The sequence below is a fragment of the Falco cherrug genome, chromosome 8 (genome assembly GCF_023634085.1).
Source record: "Falco cherrug isolate bFalChe1 chromosome 8, bFalChe1.pri, whole genome shotgun sequence".
In the NCBI taxonomy this organism is placed as follows: domain Eukaryota; kingdom Metazoa; phylum Chordata; class Aves; order Falconiformes; family Falconidae; genus Falco; species Falco cherrug.
In genome coordinates this window covers 17,819,226-17,834,459 of record NC_073704.1, presented here as the reverse complement: position 1 = coordinate 17,834,459, position 15,234 = coordinate 17,819,226, and the positions used below count along the sequence as shown (strand labels likewise).

Genomic DNA, 15,234 nt, shown 5'->3' with positions numbered 1-15,234 from the left:
CTCACCAAGTCTGTCCTTTACTTCTACTGGATCAGGAACATAGGCTGGTTCAGATTCACCTGCTTCATTGACTGCCTTGACCCTGAACTTGTATGTCAAACCCTCAGTAAGGCCAGTGACTTTGTATTTTGTTTCAGGACAAGAATCTGCTGTAAGATTAGCCTTTTTCCATTCTTCATCTCCAACTTTCTGATACTCAACAATGTAGCCTATTATCTTGCCATTACCATCATGGCGTGGTGGTTGCCAAGACAAATCAACTGAATTTTTAGTTTTATCTACTGCTTCTGGATTAATAGGTGGACTTGGTTTTGCTGTTTAAAAAACAAAAAGAGAAAGAAATGGGGAAAAAGGAATCCATTAAATTTTTTTTCTAACTGAAGAATACATTGAAATTTCAATGAGAAATGAAATTTAATACTTTACCAATTGGATCTCTAGCAAAAATTGGCTTTGAGGGTGGACTAGGATCACCAACACCAATTTCATTTTCTGCTGAAACACGGAATTCATATTGACAGCCTTCAAGGAGGTCAGGTACTTTGAACTGAGTACTGGGGAAAATTGGGTCTTTAGTAACTCTGACCCATCTTGTAGCCATTGTTTCCTTCTTTTCTACAATATAGTTTGTTATTGGCTTGCCTCCATCATATGGTTTGTTCCAAACCACTACTGCAGAGTCTTTGGTAACATTCTTAATGATGGGTTGCTCAGGTGCATCAGGAACACCTTGGGGACAGGGGAAGAAAAAAAAAAAAAAGGGTTTAGAAGCACTACAAACAGAGTAAAGATTAAAGTGTCAAAGTAAGATTGCAAATGAATGACATACGGAAACGGTCCTTGGCTTTCATCTCATCAGAGATGAGCGGATCGCTTATGCCGTAAAGATTTTCAGCATAAATTCTAATTTGATAATCTCTTCCTTCAAGCAGCTTCGGAATTTTGCTTGTTGTCTTAATTGTGGCAGATGTAACTGGCATCCACAGGTCTCTGTGTGCATCCCTCTTCTCAACAATGTAATTTGTAATTTCACTGCCTCCGTCATCTAATGGAGGTTTCCAGGAAATTACCATATGATCTTTATGAACTTCATCAAATACAACTGGGCCTACTGGAGGCGATGGGCGATCTGTTTAAGAAAAAATAAGGCATACCCACGCTTTTATATGAACTTCACATAGCAGCATAGATTAAACAGTTGTCAATACAGTAAATATATTATGAAATCAGAAACCTGGCATCACAGATTTAAGAAGGAATCAAGACCTCGAGACTATTCTTGTTAATACGTGTTTGCTTATAAGTTAGTTGGTGATTTATGTTTTCTACAGTGTTGACATTCTCTAAATGCATGCAGACATTAAATTATTCAGGCTGAATAAACTAAGCCAGAGTTTACTATGTACTTAAAATTAATAAATTGTATTTCAGTACAAATGAGAATGCAGCAAATCAAATTAATGTAATAAAGGATACATTTTAATAATTACATTTTATAAATTCAATGAATTCTAATCACTACTAAAAATGACAGACAATAGTGTTATTCAATAAAACCTACCAACAACATTAACTTGACAAAATCCTTTTCTTGATCCTGTGCTATTCTCTACAGTAACACAGTATTTGCCTGAGTCTTCACGAACAGATTTTAGTATCCCCAAGCAAAGAGTTGTAGGAGTTGTCTTGATCTTTGTACGGTCATCTTCTTTGACAACAATATCATCCTTTAGCCAAGTAACCTTTGGTGTGGGCTTGCCCGAGTAACGTCCTGTCAGGCTGAAAGCTTCACCAACTCGAACAATAAGCTTGTCTCTAAAGTCAAGATCAAGTGATGGAGGAGCTGAAAGACAATATTAAAAAACACAATGCCCACAAATGTCAGCAATTTTAATAAGAAAAAGTAAGGAACCAGTAAATATAATCGCTGTTTTCAAAAGAAATATGAAAAAGATACATACCAATTTCATCCTTGCATGTGATTGGTTTTGTGCAAAATGATGGCTTGCCTTGCCCCACAATATTACAAGCACTCACACGATATTCATAGGTATCACCCTCTTTCAAGCCTCCTACAGTGTATTTCCTATCAAGCATTTTCTCCTTTGTCACTCTGTGGAATTTCTCTTTTCCAATGAGACGGCTCTCTAGAACATACATGGTGATATCTGAGCCTCCGTTATATTTTGGAGGGTTCCAAGTTAATGTAACAGAGTTCTTGGTAACTTCTTTTACTTCCAGGTCTTCTGGACGGTCAGGAACAGCTGTGAATAAACAAAAAAAATATGGTAAATGCATTTTTTGCATATTCATCCCATATGACAGTAATCCAAACCCCAAAGTATACTTACTTATTGGATCTCTAATGACAATCTCTTTTGTTGTCTCTGTGAATGGACCCATGCCAATTATATTCTCAGCTGCAATTCGGAAAAAGTAGGCTTTCCCTTCAGTGAGTCCCTGAACAGTAGCATTCTGTCTTGTAACTGTGTAGCTTACTGGAGTCCAGGCTCTATGGTCAGATTCACGTTTTTCGATTATGTAGTTGGTAATAGGAGAACCACCATCATCTTCTGGAGTAAACCATGTCAATTTACAAGAGTCATTGGTTAGGTTCTCAGTAAGGAATGGCATTCCAACTGGGCCTGGCACATCTGAGAGCAAAGAAGAAATGGAGTATTTAAGTTTACATGCTGAATGTTATGAAATTTTACTTGTTCGCAAGGACTGAGGTTGCTATTTACCTAGCACATCAACAATAATAGTCTTCTTCCGCTCACCACCGGCATTTTTAGCAAGAAGAGTGTATAAACCCTGATGGCTTCTTTTGCAATTCTTGATGACCAAAGAAGAACTAATAGCTGTTTCTTCAATTTTGGCTTCTTCTGGTAAAGCTCGGTCATCTCTGCTCCAAGTCACTGTTGGAGCTGGCTTTCCTGAGACATATGCTATGATCCGAATTACTCCTCCAGCATGAACAACAATCCTGTCCCTGACACTTGCATCCAAATTAATATCAGGAGCCACTGTGGGAGGTGAACAAAAAAATTAAATGTTTTTTTTTTTTCTTACTTTGACTTAAAGGTACTAAAAATATAAACATAAACCATAAATACCAATTCTGTCCTTCATTTCAATGATGTCTGTAACTTCTCCAGGCTCTCCAATACCAGCAGCATTCACTGCTCTAACTCTGAATTTGTAAAAGCATCCTTCTTTTAATCCTGCCACAACGAACTTAGTTCCTCTAACTTCTTTATCTTTTACCTGTAAGAAAACACTGTAATGTCAGCTAACATTAAAGTATCATCAATTTCTTTGTGATGTTTGAAACTAATCTTAAACCAGATGTTGTTTCAGATTTACAAGCACAAGGCAGTTTTAAGCATACATGAATCCTGCTCACAAAGAATTCTTGAGAATCCATGTAAAGAAATATAGGACACGGACATAAAAGCTATTCTGAAGTTTCACTTTTTTAATAATTCTAACAGACAAGGATGTTACACCAATTGTAACAGCCTGTAGTCTCAGAAAAATTACATGTATTATTGGACAAATAAAGTCATATAAGTGAGAGTGGCAAAACAAAAAGGAATTCTTTGGGTTTTTTAAACCCCAATATGAAGCCTGTTTACCTGGAAACAGTGCAGGGAATTTAGGTATTATTTAAAATGTACTCAAGTGTTTATGGAGATACAAAAAATAGCCAAGGTATGCATTAGTTAAATTTTCAGTAATGCATTATTGAAAAAAGTAGGAAAATGCGGAGATGTGGTAGTTGCAAATGATTTGGCACCAGTGAGACTTACTTTTGTGCCAGTTCTAACTTGGTCTTGTCTTCTGTTCTTTTATCAAAAATTACCTACATATTTTCTCACATCTTTAAACAGAAATTTAAAAATTATTTAGGAAACTACAAAATTAACGATGTTGTGGTGGGTGTAGTCTTACATTTTAAATATATGAAGATAATAATGGTGCAAAGATACGAACTTTAAGAAAATAACTTGCATAGTGAAAATCTGTAAACTATGTCTTTTCTGGTGTGATTTATTTTGATGGACACACAGAGAGAAGAAATGCAAATTCTGTTATAGTTTTCCACCTACCCGTTCCCATTGCTCCGTTCCTTCCTCTTTATACTCAACAATGTAGCCAGTGACCCTAGAACCTCCATCCTTTAGTGGTGGACTCCACTCCAAGTCTACAGAAGACTTTGTCCAATCAGTAACTTTTGGAATAGGAGGGCCAGGTGGGGCTGAGAAACATCATCATACCATTACATCTTAACAATATATTCTTTGTTATTATTTGAATATTTTCAAATTAAACAATAGGAATCTAAAATATTTACCAATAGGATCTCTACAAATTGCTGGATCAGATGGCATGCTTGGTGGACCAACACCAGCTGCATTGATAGCTGAAACACGGAACTGATATTCAGAGCCTTCAATAAGACCTGTAACTTTGTATGAAACCCCCAGTGTCATAGGTTTGATAGGATCACGGTTAACCCTCGTCCATCTCTTCCCAGTGGTCTCTTTGCGCTCCAGCCAGTAACCAGTAATAGGAGAGCCACCATCATGTTCTGGTTCTTCCCAATTTACAGTCATTGAGTCACGTGTTATACTGCTGACTGTTGGCTTGTCGCAAGGTCCAGGAACAGCTGTGGGAAGAAATTTACACATACTTGTAAAAAAAAGCTAAAGGAAGATGGAGGTAGCTAGAGAGCAAAAATAGACCCATGCACTCACATGGTCACAGCCGCATTAGACAGTTACCTATCTGCATGAGACACTCTCCCTCATTCACCTTCCCATCCCTATTCAGGTACATATACTTCTGTGAACCATAAAATATCTTTCCCTCAAATAACAATTGTCAAAAATGACTTTTTCTTGTGTTCCTGGATCAGTACCTCATTTCAGTGGCCAGCCTAACCTTGGATGTTTGAAAAATTATTTTCTCTTGCCAGCTTAACATTCCTTCTACATCAGAGCTACTCTGCCTAATTTCTCTTTTAAAACTTAAGGCAGAAAATTGACTCTTCCTGATCTCTGAGGTCAATAATGTCTCAAATACAACAGAATTATCTGAATCTTATCAGATAACCGTTATTAGTATATTTAAACCTTAAAAAATCATGAGTTTGTATTTTAATATATAACAAGGAGGGGGGAAGTATTTTTAAGTACTGCATGTGCTTTTAAGAAGTAACTACTAATGCTAAAGCTCTTCAAGTTATTCTAGAAAATTTATTTATGTGAATTGAGAAAAGTAGCAGTAGTTTTTAACAGATGCTGTACACATGCCAGCATATGAAAATGACTGGCATAATTTGAAAGCATATTCCTACTTACTGAAAAGGTTTCGTGCTGTTTCTGGTTCACTATCCAAAGGTTCTCCAATACCATACTTGTTCTGTGCCATAATGCGGAACACATATTCATGGCCTTCCATCAACTTGGGAACAGTGAATAAGCATTCCTTAGGCTCATTAGTAACAGGTACCCATGTCCTTCTATTTGCTTCTTTTTTCTCTATGACATAGTTTGTAATCTTAGAACCACCATCGTCTAATGGAGGAAGCCATGATATTGTCATTTTATCAGCCAAAATGGATTCGAATTTAATAGGTCCCACTGGAGGTCCAGGACGACCTAAAACATACATTTTTTATAAAGAAGAATTAATTCAAATGCTATTAAAATAAAGCATCACATGAACGCTATCAATTAATGCAATGTACAAGAGTTATTGATATCTACCCAGAACATTTAGTCTCATCTCCTTTGAAGCAGTTCCCAGATTATTTACAGCTGTTATAGTATATAAGCCTGTATCACTTCTGCGAGACTGTTGAATCAATAAAGTGCAAGTATCGTCACCAACAATCTTGTTGACATGCTGATCATACAGCACAGGTGTTTTGTCATCTGGTTTCTTTGGAGAAGCTTTTAGCCATGTTAATGTGGGGAAGGGCACACCCTTTATTTTGGCCACAATGTTAACATCTGTTCCTTCTTCAACCTCCATAAATTCTTTGAGTTCAATAGATGGTGGGCCTACAATGAAATGTTGAAAAAATTAACATACAAAAATACTACATAATGTTAAAATGAAATTTGTATTTACTGATACCAGTTATTACTTACATGTCTGGTCTTTGACAACAAGTGGACCAACAGTGGCTGATGGCCTACTGGGACCTGCTATATTTACAGCTTTGACTCTGAATTCGTATTCTCCGCCTTCTACAAGATCCTCAACAGTAAACTTTGTTTCTTCCACGTCACGTCTGTTGCATTGCTTCCAAGTCTCTTTCACTTCTCCAGTACGATCCCAGCGGAGACATTCAACATTGTAATGTGTAACAGGAGCTCCACCATCATTCTTTGGTGGTTTCCATGTCAAGCTCACTGTGTTCTTGGTTACAAGGCCAATCTTTAGTTTAATAGGTGGATCAGGAGGATCTTCACAAACAGAACAAAAATGTGAATAAATCCACTGTACAATACCATCTGGTTTTAAAGAATTTATTTTACTTTGATTTTACTTACGGATTGGATCCCTGGCTGTAGTCCGTTGGATGGTTTCAGCAGGAGGGCCAACACCAAAACGGTTTTCTGCACGTACCCGGAAGAAATACTCTTGTCCAGATATGAGATCAGGTACAACAAAGGAAGTACTTCCACAGTTTGCATTGACTTTAGTCCAGGCCTTCCCATCAATAGTTCTTTTCTCTATAACATAGCCTCTGATTCTATCTCCACCATCATCATCTGGCATCTTCCATGAAAGTTTACAACTACCTCTTGTGATATCACTTACTTTTAGGTCTTTTGGTGGACCTGGAACATCTATTAAGGTAAAAAGCACAACAGAAACAAATTTACGTAAGTATGTTGAAAAATATGACTAAAACCTACTATTTGAATACTTTGATATGTGTAAGCCATACCAAGGACATTGACTCTGACATGCACAGTTTTTTGTCCTGCTTTGTTCTTTGCTGTAATACTGTATCGTCCAGAATGACTTCTGTTGCACTCTGGGATGATAATCACTGAACGTGTATCAGTGGCTTCCACCTGTGTATTATAGAAAGAAAGAAAAGTTATAGATCAACTTCACATATTTATGTTTGAAAAATGCAACAATAGTAAAGTTACAAAAGTTGTGTGCTTTACCTGAGCTTCTTCAGGTACATTATGACCACCCTCCTATAAACAAAGGGAAATAAACATAAATATAAGAGGGGATAGGCTTAAATGTCTAGAAACACAGGTAGAAAAAAGCTTTTATTTTGCTAACCTTTGCTGTTGTCTTTGCTTTTCCTTCAAACTCCCAAAATGATTTTGGAACTGGACGACCCTTGATAACAGCTGGGATTTTAATTGTCGTGCCAGCACGACAAGAGAGGAAATCCTGTGCTCCAATATCAAGGAAGATTTCTGGTTCCTCTGCAAAAGTATTTCAATATATAAATTTCAAAAGCTACTGAAAGTAAATTTTTGTCAGCACTGAGCTAAAACCCCACACAAACATGCGGAATCCATGTTTATGTGAGAAAGGTTGGGTGTGCAAAAAGGAAGCTGGGGAGTATATGGATAGAAAAAATTTTGTTGTCATTTCTTCATAAAATATACATTATTTCCTTAGTATGACTGCAGGTGGTCATCAGTTTTCTAATGGATCCAGCCCTGGTAATGGTCATCATAACACTTTAAAAAATGTGTGTCAATCTTTTGTTATATTTTTACATAACTGTTCTGTTTTGACTTTGGCTTGCTTGGCATCCTGCTTGAACATTCCCAGCAGTAGATGGCATTTAGATATAAATACCTAAATTAATCCCCAGAACACTTACCTAGAATATCTTGGACAGGTATTTCTGATGTCGCAGGACTTGGTTCTGATTCTCCAGCAGCATTTACAGCTTTCACCCTAAATCGGTATTTTCTAAGCTCTTTCAAGTTGGGAATAACACATTCACAAGTAGGAAAGAGTTTGTCTCCTTCATTCACCTTCTTCCAGTCAGTACTACCTTCATCTTGCATTTCAACAATATATCCTTTTATAGGACTACCACCATCCTTTTGTGGAGGCTTCCATGCAAGAGCTACAGATGATTTGGTTTTGTCTTTGACCTCTGGGCAAGACGGTGGACCAGGCACAACTTTTAAAACAAGAGCAAGTAAAAATTACTTGACAGTTAGTGCCTGCATGTATTTTTTTTTAATAGTTTCTAGAAGAATGCAAGTATTTTCATTTTCTTCTGTCATACACAGAGAGCGTATAATCCTAGAGCATGCATACTTAATTACATATATTACATATGTTCTTAAGGGATACTTAAGTACAAGGCATAAAGATTGAGCTTTTTAATGATAAAGAAAAACAATAACATGAAAATCTGACTCTGTACTCAAGTTTATTTGGCCATTTTTTCATTCATATAATGGCAGTTTAAGGTTCATAAAAGAAGTAAAAAAACTGAATTAAAGCTTATTATTTTTAAATCAGTGAAAACCAGTAAATCAGGAAACTACTTTATGTCAATATATTCCTTTTGGTTTAGTGAAAACGAAGCATTGGATTAATTGCACTAAAATCAATATAAATAGTAGTAGCACATTTTTGTTCTGGTGTGATATAGTCCTTTAAAATAGTCATACAAATGATATACTTACATATGGGATCTGCTGCTAAAGCAGGATCTGATGGTTCACTGGGAGGGCCGATTCCAGCAAGATTTTCAGCCATAACTCTAAACTGGTATTCAACACCTTCGGCCAAACGAAGCACAGTGTACTCTAGACCTTTTACTGCTGGTTTTGTTACTGGAGCCCTGTTAACACGTGACCAGTAGACGCCTCCCACCTCTCTCTTCTCTAACCAATAGCCAGTAATTGGGCTGCCGCCATTGTTCAAAGGAGGCTCCCAAGTTACCCGCATTGATGATCTGGTGCGATCCAAAATTTTTGGCTTTCCAGGAGGTCCAGGAAGGCCATAGGGGTCCTTAATAACAACTTTTTCTGAGAGGCATTCATCACTTATTCCATATTTGTTTACAGCCCGGACTCTAAATTGATATTTTCCATCTGTTTCAAGATTCCATACCTGAAAAATAAGATTTAAATCAATCCTTGGCTACTTTCAGAATAAACTTATTTGGAGTTATGCAGTGGTTTTCACTCAAAATTCTGTCTTGGAATCTCATTGACATACCTATGTTTACGTACTAAGCAGCTGTATGTAATGCCCTAGGGACTTTCTTATTTCACACGCACAGGATCAAACACAAATAAAAATGTCGTTTGTTTTTGCAGTTGGTAAAGTTATGAATAATGCTGGGAAACAGAAAGGAAGATGTGTTCTAAACTCAGCTGAGATTAAGTAGCAAAAGAGAACAATTTCTTTTGCTTTGTCATGAGGCAGACACACATACATAGATGGGCAACATTCATCCAGTAATTCTGGAGTCTAAATGGAGTACAAGCACAGGCATTTATGCAAATAGCAGTTTTCATTAGATGTGTACTATTGTTATTTTTTATGCATACTATAGTACATAATAAAGATATTTCATGAATTACCCCAAATCTTCTCTCAACAGCACTTTTGGAGACTTCTTCCCACTCAGATTTCTTCCTACTAGCATCACGTTTCTCAATAATGTAATGGGTAATTTCACTACCACCATTATCAAGTGGCGCATCCCATGTTAAATAGCATGATTCTGCTTTAATATCAGAAACAGCAAGATTTCTTGGTGGGGAAGGACGATCTGTATGAAAGCAACACAGCACAGAATTACATTAAGAAAAAGGTGAAAGCGTTTAATTAGCTGTCGTTTTATTAAAATGTCACATCCTTACCATACACTTCAACATGCACATTGCGAAATGCCGTGCCAAGACGATTGGAAGCTCTCACAGTGTAAGTGCCTTTATCATCCCTCACTGTTGCAGGCAGGATAAGTTCAGTTTTTGCCTCACTTCTAGATACTTCTTCCTTGGTTATCTTAAGTGCACTGGATGTTTGGTCAATTAAAACTTCATTCTTGTCCCATTCAATCTTTGGCATTGGCAGACCTGTCACATCAGCAGGAATATTAACTGGTTCTCCTGCCTTCACTTTGATAGTATCTCCTCTCACAGCCAGGCGTAATGTCACAGTTGGAGGTACTGAAAACAAGAAGAAAAATGACAGAGTGAAGATGCAGATTAAAGACAGAAATTGCCTTGCAGTGCGCTGGAGATGATTGTGTGGTTTTCTTTACAGCAGATATACCTTCGTCATCTTGTATAACTACATTGAGGGGCAATGATGGTTCACTTTCTCCAATAGCATTGACAGCTTTGACACGGAATTCATACATATGAAGTTCATCAAGGTTTTCAACAAGAAGAGATGTTTTTGGACACAGCCTTGCATTAACTCGTTCATAATCTTTTGAATCATGTCTCCTCTTCTCAACGATATATCCTAAGACAGGACTGCCACCATCACTACGTGGAGGCTTCCAATCAAGTGTAATTGTTGACTTTGTCCTCTCTGTGTACATGAACCTCTCAGGTGCTGTTGGAGGACCTATTAACATACACAAATCATAATAAAAAAACCCACATTTTAAAAGTTACAGAATTTTAAATCATAAGAATACAGTAGTTCTGACTTTTTAAAGCCACAGCCTTTGTATGCAAAGTAGTTGGGTAAGGTTATGGATAGTATAGTTTCTCAAGTATGTGGATAAAAAGGTAACAAGTAATGTCTCAGTAGACGTCAGTATTTTGTTACATAAAGAACCATAATAGTTTTACAAAACTGATTCAGAGATCTGACTGAAGTAATTCATCTAAGGCAGATGCCTTATCCAGGTAGTAGAAAAGTACATTTTCTGTATAGAAAGCAATCCACACAATACTGGTTTAATAACGTATAATTAAAAATTGTTTTAAAAAATTCCATAAAATTAGTCATACCTAATGGATCAACTGCAAGGATGGGTCCTATTTCAACAGGTGGACCAGTACCAAACTTATTCTTGGCGCTAACACGGAATTTATATTCCTGCCCTTCAACCAGACCAGTAATATCACATTTAGATCTCTCTGTGTCTACAGCTAGTCTCCACGTATGCATTTTGGCATCCTTCCGTTCAACAATGAAGCCTATGATATCACTGCCACCATCATCTTCAGGATCAGACCAGTTAAGCAAACACATTTTTCTGTTTGTGACCACTGGCTTTAGGTCAAGGACTGGCCCAGGAACATCTGAAAAACAAAATCAAACAAATGGGATAAAGCCTGAAGATTATCTCACCAAAAGAAATGCTCAGTTGATTTCAGAAAATATTTTTCTTACCAAATACTTCTACTCTGGTTCCTGCAGATTTGGAACCACTGCTATTGGTAGCAGTAATTACGTATCTTCCATGGTCTTTTCTCAGTGCATTCTTAATGGTTAACTCAGACTTTGTGCCAACATTTTCAATAACAACTCTATCTTTGTCTAATTCACCCTCCTCCACAGCCCATTCAATGGTGGGAGTAGGACGTCCTGTCACAGTAGCAGGAATTTTAATAGTTTGCCCAGCCATGATCTGAATGCCTGCTTTGACAGAAACATCCAGCTCGACAGTGGGAGGCTCTGCAAAAGAGAAACAGTTCATTAGTTCAAGGGAGAGATTCAAAATTACTTTTTAAACAGCTGGACATTTCTTGAAAATATCACAATTGCAATACCTTTAGGTTCTGCAACTGTTGTGGGTTCAGTTTCACCAGGTGGTCCTTCACCAGCGGCATTAAGTGCAGTAACACGGAGTTTATAGTCTGCACCTTCTCTGACTTCTTTAACAGTATACTGTCGAACTTTAATGGGCTTCTCTGTGCAACGTGACCACTCATTGACTCCCACCAGCTGTTTGTATACATGGTAACCAGTGATATCTCCACCACCGTTATATGCAGGAGGTTCCCACTCTAACTCAATAGAAGTTGAGCTTGTATCAGCAACCCTTGGAATCGGTGGACCAGGTGGCACTATAAATAAATAGGTGTAAATCAAAGTTAAAGGCTATGAATCCTATTCTGTCACCTGTCTGCTTTTAGCTTCTCCTAAGCTACTTACTTATTGGGTCCTGCGCAGTTTTTGGATCTGATGGCGGACTAAATTTACCAGGGCCAGCTGCATTTTCAGCACATACTCTAAAGATGTAGGTTAAACCTTCCAACAGTCCTTCAACTTTTATTTCTAGAGCATTCACAAGGTTCCTGTTGACCCGAGCCCAATGAGTACTATTAATTTCACGTTTTTCAATCCAATATCCTATGATCGGGCTGCCGTTGTCTTTTGGTTCATTCCATTTAACCAACATACTGTTGCTGGTAACATCTTGCACATCAGGCTTATTAGGTGGATCTGGTGGAGCTGAAAAAAAGAAGTAATTTTGTCATCATTGCTGTCTTCCTCAGAGCTTCCTCAAAGCTAAGAGAGAACTAAGATATGAGCGACTACTAGTTTTAAGTCATTCATAGTTCTCCTACACTCTCTCTCTTGGAAACTGATTCCTAACTGCAGTTATCAGACTTGCAGTGGTTCTCTCTTTTGGTAAGGATATTAATTTACTGAACACAGAGAATGTCACTATTCAGATGTTGTAAGTGTAAAGTTTTATCACAGTGACTGTCATTCTTATTTCTTTCCTACTGAAATTAGTATGTTTTCAATATCTCCCTTTATTTCAGTGGTTTAAAATGTGCAAGAAATAATAATTACATTGCTCGAGTTTCTTCTGGGAAACGTTCACATACATGAAGGCTGAGTATTCTAAGAGTCTGTGTAGCTTTTAGACTGGTTTTCTGAAAAAGTTGTATTTCAAAATTAAAACTTACAGAAAGGATCTTTTGCTGTCATTGGTTTTGAAACACATGGTGGTCCTGGTCCAACTCTATTTTCAGCAAATACACGGAAGAGATATTCTTTTCCTTCAATCAGTTTTGTTACATGGAATTTGCAATGCCTGAGTGTTGAGCTGACAGTCACCCAGCCCATTTCAGCTTTTGTATTGTCTTTCTTTTCCAGTACATAGTTTAGGATTTCGCTTCCACCATCATCAAGGGGAGGTTCCCATTTACAAATGACAGAATTTTTTCTCACATCTTCAAATACAAAGTTGACTGGAGGCCCAGGTGTATCTGTTAATAAAGCAAGAAAAATGGTGAGTACTCATCTTGTCTGCTTCTTACCCAATACTCTGAACAACTAGGTGTTCTTGAGGACACTCATTACATACCTAACACATTGACTTCACATGAGGCTTTTGCAACACCATGATCATTTTCCACTTTAATTGTAAATGTGCCATGGTCAGCTCTGATGGAGTCACGAATTGATAGTACAGACTCTCCTTCTTTGTGGTTGTCAACACTCATACGTTCTGGCAGTGAAAGCTGGAAAGGTTTCTCTTCTTCAGCTTCACCCTTCTTCTTCCTTGTATACGTTGTTGCTCTCTTTTTTATTTCCTCTGGTCTGACAACTTCATCATTCCTCAGCCAAGTGATAGATGGATAAGGTGACCCTGAAATATGTGCCTCAAGTATGATCTCATCACCTCTCTTCACCTCAAGGCCCGACTGTAGGTTTGCAGCAAGAAAGACCTTTGGAGCCTCTGTAATAACACAGAATGATAAATGCAGAGTAGAACCTTCCAATACGTTTGAGGATGTATGGCAATTACTACAAACAATCAAATGAGCAATGCATACCGATAGGATCCACAGCTTTCACAAAAGGAGTAATTCGAGAAGGCTCACTAATGCCAGCAGCATTCTCAGCACGAACACGAAACTGATATTCCTTTCCTTCCTCAAGACCTTTCACTGGATAAGTTAATAGAGGTACCAGATAGTCATTGCATCTCTCCCACCTCTCTTTGCCCTTAGCAAGCTTTTCTATTATATAGCCCATAATCTTGCTTCCACCATCAAACAGGGGTGGTTTCCACGTAAGTGTTACTGATTTTGATGTTGGATTATGGACCTCAAGGTCAACAGGAGGATCTGGAGGCTCTGTGGAAGAGTAGAAGAAGAGGGATAATATGAGAAAAAAAAAAGTATGAAGATTTGAGTTAAAATTCAAGTTGCTAGATCAGTTAGTAGTGAAAAAAAACTTACGTTTTGGGTCTTCTGCAATGATTGGGTTTCTTAGTTCAAGATATTCACCTCCTCCAATCTTATTGACAGCTTTAACACGGAAATAATATTCACAGTTAGGGATAAGATCTTTGACTTGCCATGAAAGCTTATTTTCACCAGACATGACTGGGATATATGTTCTACGACCAGCTTCTCTGCGTTCCAGAACATAATGCAGAATAGGAGTACCACCATCAAAGTCTGGAGGTTCCCAGGATACTTTGCAAGAATTCTTAGTTACTTCGCTTGCCTTAATGTCTTTACACTGTCCAGGTGGACCTGTTTTAAATAAGAATAATAAAATTAGTTAACTAAATAGATGAGAAACTGTATTCCTACAAATATGAAATTATACTGCATTTTTTTGCTTTGCAGAAAGCAAACCAAAACCCACAAACATTGGCTACACGGCATATGTATGAATTTATGATCCTAAAGGTGAAAAGTATTCAGAATTCTTACAGGTTTTTCATATTTATATGATGACTACTCACAATAATTGGGCTTTGAGCAGTCACTGACTAGTTAGACCAACTTGGGGTAAAGTGTTTTTTTTGTGGGATTTTGTAAGATTAATGCCTTTATGGCTTTCTACATGTGTCTGAATTGAAGTGATTCCTTCACATGGCAGAAAACGGATTTTTCGAGTCCTTTCTTCTTTCAGCTGTAGGGCTCAAATGAGGATAAGTATATTTCTCAGAATGGAAGAAGCCTACTTACCGATGACTTTGACATTGACTGAGCCAGTTGTTGATGCCAGCTTGTTTTCCAATGTGATAGTATAAACACCAGCATCAGCATGAACACTGTCCATGACTTCGAGCAATGCAGAGGTGTAGTCACTCTTCATTGTTGTTCTGTCACCAGCTTTCAACTCTTTGCCGTCTTTGTGCCATGTTATAGTTGGGGATGGAACAGCTCTGAAGGGTACAGGGATACTTAATTTCTGTCCTTTAACAACAACAATGTCACGAGTTTTTAGATCAATGGTTGGATTACCTGTAAAAGTAAGTATAATATTAAT

General features: G+C 37.6%; 1 protein-coding gene across 1 annotated transcript in view; it reads right to left on the bottom strand.

The window, feature by feature from the left end:
• TTN (titin) overlaps nt 1-15,234 on the bottom strand; it is a 238,711-nt gene that overhangs the window by 61,037 nt on the left and 162,440 nt on the right. Inside the window, exons 167-197 of the mRNA XM_055719331.1 lie at nt 14,931-15,209; nt 14,190-14,489; nt 13,782-14,084; nt 13,310-13,684; nt 12,909-13,211; nt 12,145-12,444; nt 11,760-12,056; nt 11,380-11,664; nt 10,995-11,288; nt 10,303-10,602; nt 9,888-10,196; nt 9,606-9,796; nt 8,700-9,129; nt 7,877-8,185; nt 7,321-7,469; nt 7,197-7,229; nt 6,968-7,097; nt 6,567-6,866; nt 6,162-6,479; nt 5,775-6,071; nt 5,367-5,666; nt 4,358-4,672; nt 4,113-4,261; nt 3,117-3,267; nt 2,745-3,026; nt 2,352-2,654; nt 1,962-2,264; nt 1,562-1,843; nt 830-1,129; nt 427-729; nt 6-314 (exon numbers count right to left, since the gene is read on the bottom strand). Of these exons, the coding sequence (XP_055575306.1) occupies nt 6-314; nt 427-729; nt 830-1,129; nt 1,562-1,843; nt 1,962-2,264; nt 2,352-2,654; nt 2,745-3,026; nt 3,117-3,267; nt 4,113-4,261; nt 4,358-4,672; nt 5,367-5,666; nt 5,775-6,071; nt 6,162-6,479; nt 6,567-6,866; nt 6,968-7,097; nt 7,197-7,229; nt 7,321-7,469; nt 7,877-8,185; nt 8,700-9,129; nt 9,606-9,796; nt 9,888-10,196; nt 10,303-10,602; nt 10,995-11,288; nt 11,380-11,664; nt 11,760-12,056; nt 12,145-12,444; nt 12,909-13,211; nt 13,310-13,684; nt 13,782-14,084; nt 14,190-14,489; nt 14,931-15,209 (8,499 nt within the window). The remainder of the gene's footprint in view (nt 1-5; nt 315-426; nt 730-829; nt 1,130-1,561; nt 1,844-1,961; nt 2,265-2,351; nt 2,655-2,744; nt 3,027-3,116; nt 3,268-4,112; nt 4,262-4,357; nt 4,673-5,366; nt 5,667-5,774; nt 6,072-6,161; nt 6,480-6,566; nt 6,867-6,967; nt 7,098-7,196; nt 7,230-7,320; nt 7,470-7,876; nt 8,186-8,699; nt 9,130-9,605; nt 9,797-9,887; nt 10,197-10,302; nt 10,603-10,994; nt 11,289-11,379; nt 11,665-11,759; nt 12,057-12,144; nt 12,445-12,908; nt 13,212-13,309; nt 13,685-13,781; nt 14,085-14,189; nt 14,490-14,930; nt 15,210-15,234) is intronic.